At 33.6% G+C, this 6985-nt stretch overlaps 1 protein-coding gene across 4 annotated transcripts; it reads right to left on the bottom strand.

Annotated features, from left to right (window-relative positions):
* Window positions 1–1761: 1761 nt before the first annotated feature.
* Window positions 1762–5696, bottom strand: LOC132700639 (odorant receptor Or2-like). Of its 4 annotated transcripts, XM_060668101.1 has the most exons (6): window positions 5563–5688; window positions 4689–5127; window positions 3897–3969; window positions 2319–2359; window positions 1997–2152; window positions 1762–1945 (listed from the first exon to the last, which is right to left on the bottom strand). In XM_060668101.1, exons 3-6 carry the CDS (start codon window positions 3958–3960, stop codon window positions 1886–1888), a joined length of 321 nt encoding a protein of 106 aa, XP_060524084.1. In that variant the 5' UTR covers window positions 3961–3969; window positions 4689–5127; window positions 5563–5688; the 3' UTR covers window positions 1762–1885. The 4 variants fall into 4 exon arrangements, 3 of the variants coding, with proteins under 3 accessions (XP_060524084.1, XP_060524085.1, XP_060524083.1); XM_060668102.1 differs by lacking the exon at window positions 4689–5127 and having other exon boundaries at window positions 5563–5696; XM_060668100.1 differs by having other exon boundaries at window positions 3897–5127.
* Window positions 5697–6985: the final 1289 nt, after the last annotated feature.

The following is a 6985-nucleotide window of genomic DNA, read 5'->3' as shown; positions in this document are numbered from 1 at the left end:
AAAATTCATGCCAGGACACCACTGGGGGAAATAAAAAAGTGATGGGCATCAAAAATATTCCCCGATGCCCAAATAAATTTCACATAGATATCGCAAATCTTATCATAGATAATGTTTAATAAAATTTACCATCCTGTATTTCGAAAATTAACATGTTATATTACCTTTAATTACTTATAAATATTTATATATTATAATATTTAAACATCAAACATTTCCGTTCGTCAAATTTAAAAATTTAGAAATGCAAACTAATAGTTCTCAATTTTTTTTTTTACATTTTGTCCTTCGTAATTTGCCATGCAAATAATTTTGATTTAATATTTTGGAAAATTAAAATAGTGGGACAAATGGTTATTGTCATTACTATTGATATGAAAATTGAAGTTCATTTAATTGCGTCTATTCAGATTAAGTCTCAACACAAATACCAACGATGGACGGTTATACGAAAACCAGGACGACGCAACGCAAATGGACAACGTGTTTCAACTAACACCGCCAGCGTAATTTACTTTGTTCATCATATTTACTCTTACTATTTTCAAAGTAAAAATTAATTTGTCCCAATAACGGGGATTCTTTATTCGTAATGTCTGAAATCCACGGAAAATTTGACTTTTGAATCTGATCATCTGGGTGTATGATAAACATAATGTAACATTTCTGTTTTCTGTGAAAAGTTCTGATGTTATAATAGACGTAATATAATTGCTAGTAGAAAGGTTTATTTTGGAACCCTCCTCCTCACTTGAATCTGGATGACTGTCTGCAGTCACTTGAAATAAAGTTCTTTCCAATATTTTGAGCAAGTATGATCTTTTTTAACATATTCCGGAACCTATTAGGGTAAGACATAGTACCTCGACTCTCACTGATTTAATTATCAGTTCCTCCCCTAATATCGTGATAGAGCCCAGGATATTTAAGATGGCCATCATATGGTATACTGTAAATTGAAGATACCTAAATCTAAACCCAAATCAGTTTTTAAAACCTACATGGATTTTTGTTATGAACATTTTCTATTTACCATTTACTTTTTCTATTTAAACCAATATTAATTGGGATGAAATATTCGCATTAACTGACGTTGATAAAGTGGTAGATGTTTTTAATGCTAACTTACTGGAGGTGTTCGGCTTGCATCCTGCTCTAAAAAGTGCGAATATAACAAAACCGCCAGCTCCTTGGCTCACGGAAAACATAAAGATAATGATGAAGTTCAGACATAAAGCACTGTCTAAATATAAGAAGTGAATAAGTGCGAAGATAACAAAACCGCCAGCTCCTTGGTAACCATTGATCCAGAAATCGTTTTACAAGCTTCGAATTCTCTACTGTAATAAAGATATTCTGGACACAATTTCATAATGCATGGTAATTTATTGGCCTGTCCTACTTCAAATGGACAAGGTTAGTCTTCAGCGCCTTCAGAATGCCTGTCTCACATTTTCATACAACATTCGTAAGTTCGAAGTTACATGTATAATGTTACCAAGGGATACAACAAACTTCCTCTCCACCTGAGATCAATCACCTCACACATTCACACAAAAATTTAAACAATACATTTATCATAATAGAAACCGATCATAAAACCAGTACCTATCAAATTAATATTAATTTATTTTTTTCTTATCTCTTTCTTTTTTGAATTCACTCCAGCAATGTTAAAATTATTAAAAATGTTTTTTATTTCACAATTGCCTTTAAAATTTTGTACAAAAACAATTAAAACGTTCAACAAAATTTATTCATTTACAGACAAATCTTTATAAATAATAATAAAATAACGCAGTCAATAATTTTACATAATGGGCCTTTGTCTATTACAAAATCGTAATATGTATTCAAAATTAACCTATCGCAAAATCGGCCATTGCTACCCATTGTGTTTATATTGGTTCATCAGAGTGACATATGAATACGACGCTCTTATTATCTGTAAGAAACGTGGTTGTAACTTTTAGCAACCCAAGTAATACTAACTTGCCGCTAACGCAGATTCGGTTGTCAGAGCACCAAATGGACCTATGGTTAGCAATAACGGCTTTTGAGCCCTAACCATCATAGTTAACACCATCTTCTTTGCGGCCTCGTTATATTTGTACCACTGACTGTCATATAGAGCATCTGCTAGCAATAAACTCTGCAAATTAATAGTTGCCAATAATTTTATTAAATGAATTACTTAGTCAATTTCCGAAAATGTTTGTTATATTATTATATGTAATACTAGTTAACAGAGATCTCAATCGCAGTTTACATCGTTCTTAATAGCTGCTTGTATTATTAAATGTCGTGACAATCATTACCTGCACTTTTACTTCGTTAGCACTCCAGGCGAAGACAAATACTTGAACAAACAAAATGCTTAAATAAGAAAGGGGGGCTGGTATCATTTTTAGGTCGAACTAAAAAAAGGTGAACTTCAATTAGTACGTGTATAAAACAAATCTGCCTTTTATGAGCTACCTTCAGATTCTTATATCTATTTTTTTCCATTTACTAAAACAAACCACCATTATCAATTAATTAAAGGACCTATATTAAACTTAGGACCAAAGTGGTACGCAAATCAACTTGATTTGTTAAGAACTCAAAATATTGTGTAAATATGCTAAAATGCTAGAATCAAGTTCTTCGGACAAATTCGTTAGCATCGATTTAAAAAGCTTATTCAGCACTACCTCTATGAAATAATCGGTAGCTATTATCGAGGCTAGATTGAGGTAGAACACATTTTCAGAAAGCATTTCGCTGCCCCCTGTTATGTTCAAGTTGACTTCCAAGATGATGGTTTGGTATGGAATGGTGATATCGCAAAATACTGTGACCGTCAAACCCAAAATTTGGCCTCGATGTGATGTGTTCAATCTTTTAAGAAAAAACATTAATACAATTTTTAAGTACATTGTGAATGCCAAATTAACAATGTAGAAGTTCCGTAAATTTTCTTATTTTTGGGATTTTTCTTATATGCTAGCACCTAGCATGGTGACGTTCAGATTCAGTTATTATGGTGTCCTTAAATAACACAGGAAATACGTTATTTTAAACACATATTTTATGAGAAAAATTATTTAACCAATTCGTTACCGATTTTTGATTAAATGCAATTTAACCATTTTTACCGTGAGCAACTGTATGTGTTGACAAACATATATTTGGACTGCTTTAACTTTTAAAGAGATGTAATTAATAATTACTTAATGATTTCCTGGTGCTCCATCACGAGTTGCGGCAACGTCAATAACAGTTCCTCATTATCGGAAGCAACTTCTCTTATCAGCTGTTTCAAAACCGATGGCACAAATAGTGCAGAAGAAAAAAAAACTTTTCGTGGAAACGAAATTTATAGCGTTGATAGGTAACGCGAACCAATTAAGCAACATAACTATTATCTAGTGTTTTTGAGTGTTCATTTTAAAGTAGTATAAATCATATGGCGCTGGTATGTCTAGAGTAGCATTGTATAATTTATTGAATATATTTATCTGCTGCCTTAGCCAAATATTCTCTACTACTATACTGATCACGGCAAATGTGGAGAGGGTGGTTATTAATCAATTACATTTGTTGCAGAACTGAACTTGCGTCGCATGGCTTTGGATAACTTCGTCTCTATCTGATTGCAATACCGTCGTTTCTTTTTTAATCACGTAAGATATCAGTAAAGTCACAGTCTTTCCCTGCCAAATGGATGCCGTAGCTTCAATCACAACGAACGTAAAACTGTACGATACTTGTTTGAAGATTTTTTCGGTAAATTCGAACTTGTGTTCCATCGTTATCACAATACACTGTATGCAATGACAAATCACAAATAGTCGACAGTAGCTTCGCACCAGTGTCGAATAGGCAGCATATAAAGTTGTGAGGATACTACATACCTGCACTTATCATACAGTATTTTGCGAAATTTATAATGGATTTGCTATCCCCAACAAGACCCATTTTATTGTGCTGCAATAAAAGTAATATGTCAAATTTCTAAATTAAATCCTTTTCTTAAACGTCCACTAAATAAATTTCTGGACACTCGGGTAAACAAAAACTCGAAACTATTCGTTTCATTCGGGTCCTATCGCTGCATTATAGCAAATGTGTGTTTTTTAATTATGCAATTTTTTATAACGGGGGGTGAAAAGCTTTCCTAGAATTTAAAAAAATATTTTCTCATGTTCTCAAATTTTCGAAAAATGTAGTGCTTAATTTACAACCAACCACAATAAATTATAAAATTTGATGTTTCTTTTTTGTATCTTTTCGAATGTCCAGCAATTTTAATTGTAGTAACGAGGATGTAATTCCGAGATTTGGTAGGCTTATGTGTTTATGCGAAAGTTTTTTGATAAATAAACACAACATTGACTATAATGAAAAACATTATAAATGCTAGAACGAAACCTACGAAATTTATAAATTTAGAGCTGAACAAGTAACGCTGTGCATGGGCAACAGATATTCTCTAGAAGTGGACCTAGAGCCAAATAATTAATGCCTAATAACAATTTTTAAGGAAGACAAAAGGTACGCCTCTACATAACAGTAAACCTTCCTAATGTTATTGGTGCTTTAAATATCGACGAACCAATAAAAAAATTTCTTAGAATATTGTTTGATGATTATTAGCTGTTAATTTAGCAATTAAAAATTTATGCATGGAACAAAGTTCTACTTACAGAATATAAAACTCCAACTCAATGTTGGAACTTCATTTACCATAAACACATTTTGCACACATGAGCTAAGAGTTGCATTTCAGTTGACAATTTATAGCATTTACTGAGATTGATTTTTTCCACTAGAAAGTTAAACCGCCACATTGTCATTTGCTTTTTTTCAGCTCTATAATTATTCAAAAGATAAGGTTCCTACAAAATATGGGCACTTGCTTGCCCCAATTTTTACCGTGAATAAAGAATTATTCGGGGAAATAATGATCTGTTTCAGTTCTTCTGTTCTTCTACAGGATCGGAGGTTCTTATTACGTTGATCTGCCCTCTTGTGAATACACACACCGCGCTTCATTTTCTCAGCTAAAAATTTAATTGGTTGGTTGTCCAGAAAGCTTGCTTCGTTTAGATTGGGATCTTATTTGTATTTTAAGTATAAAGCAACCTAGAAGTGTAACAAATTTTATATAAAAGGTAATTAAAAAATATGTTACCTTATGAAGAGTGAAAAGCGGTTGTTTAAGAAAAAGTGTAGAGATCCTCAGATTCGCCAAACGCCAGATACAATAAGTGTATATAAAAGAAAGATACGCCTTGAACAGTGACTTTTGCTCCCCATCAGCCAAATGTGTATTTGTGTTTTTGTTTTATTTATATAATTTTTTATTACCCAGCAAATGAGTATAGCCAATATAAGGCATACGGCTAGGTAGAGGCTCCCTTTTTCCAAAAAATATCCAAATTGCTTATGCAACTTTATTAATTTCAAATTTCAGTAAATACAAAAACAAATACATTTTCGACAACAAATTTTATATTTATATATTTATATATTTTTATATTTAAAAAGAAATCTTTAGAAAAAAGCATTAAATCTTACTTGCGGTTTACTTTCGTTTACTTCGTTTTCGTTAGTTGTGTGCCACCAAGTCCTGCTTTTCAAAATACCAGTGACATCGCTTCAACATGTGGAAATAAACTATGCGCAAATATATCCTTCTTATAAGAGCTAACCTGTAATACAGAGAAGTCCCCTTTTAGTTGGATATTTATAGCATTATTTATGGAGCGTTTGGCCACATTGCCAGTTGCGTTTTTCCTGCCTTGTAATTATGCAAATACTTAGCTTGCCGCAATGTATTGACAGTGTCTTACTATATTTTTATCGTGAATAAAAGATTATTCTGGGAACTGAAGCGGTGTGACAGTTTGTCGACGCTTGAAATCGTATTAATTCATATGAATAAATTTTAGATAAAAGAAGCTTGAATACACAGTCTGGACTAAATCATGACCGACGAAGCTTATCACTCTAGTAATCTTTACTATACAAATTCCAGTTCAGTTCAGGGGAGGTGATGCTCAATTATCCAGTATCCACTATCAAGTATCCAGAGTTTTCTTGTATAATATAAAATCGATTGCCACTACTCACCCTACTAATACCAGATGAATCTGTTTATCGCAAGTTGAAAGAAAGATGAGTCCTGTACCTAAAGGAAGAAGACAAGGAACTGTTGAGAGGTTAGACGAAAAGCCAAATTCAATTCCCATTGTAGCTAGATACACTAATTAAAAAGAGATGTTTTTATTCAGTAACCTTTAATTTGCATGCTGACTACAAAATATTGTTAAATTGAACACATCAATATACAGGGTTATTCGCGGCGAGTGTCCTATGGAGAATGTCTTACGGTAAAAACCTGAAATGTTGGTTACTTATGTAAGCGAATATGAGCTACCTATGTAAAACATTATTGTCTTGCGGTGTTGCCAGATATACTCGTAACATATATCAACTTATGTTTTTTTTTGAATTATTACATTTTTAGATTCCGCGAAACATTCTGTAACTTTTTTAATTAACACATACCAACCTATCCTGAACATTTTCCGAGATAACAAAAATACTTTTTAAGAAATTTTACAACCAACAACCAAATATAAAATAATTTTTTTTTCGCAACCCGTACAGCTAAACACTTGACTTTTTCGTTGCGATTTCCTATTAAATCGCCTCTGTGGTTGAACAATCCATGAGGCGTGTCCCCGGGTGGCGGATAGGGGAGCCCAGGCTCTCACGGGCCTGGGTGGTTGGGAATAAAGAGGCATGAGGAGGTAAAAATCCAGTAGGGCTGACAAATAACCAGTCGCGGACCAGCTCACTCTGCCCAGCTGCCGTGTCGTAGCTAAGGGCTTGCACAGGGTATAACGGTGCCCACTGGCTTGTAAAACCATGCCGGCTCGACGGGTGGGCACGCGACGCGGAGGGTCTGAGCTTCACCACTTGGACCAAGAGGAGT

This window comes from Cylas formicarius, unplaced genomic scaffold (assembly GCF_029955315.1).
Source record: "Cylas formicarius isolate icCylForm1 unplaced genomic scaffold, icCylForm1.1 PGA_scaffold_4__25_contigs__length_36172078, whole genome shotgun sequence".
Lineage (NCBI taxonomy): Eukaryota > Metazoa > Arthropoda > Insecta > Coleoptera > Brentidae > Cylas > Cylas formicarius.
This window is presented reverse-complemented; position numbering and strand designations above follow the sequence as displayed.

Coding starts and splice junctions, on each gene's coding strand:
- LOC132700639 (XM_060668102.1), bottom strand. CDS start 3,960: ATGGGTCTTGTTGGGGATAGCAAATCCATTATAAATTTCGCAAAATAC. Junction 2,360..3,896: donor ATACTGTATGATAAGTGCAG/GTATGTAGTATC, acceptor TGTTTGTTCAAG/TATTTGTCTTCGCCTGGAGT. Junction 2,153..2,318: donor CTAACGAAGTAAAAGTGCAG/GTAATGATTGTC, acceptor ATTAATTTGCAG/AGTTTATTGCTAGCAGATGC.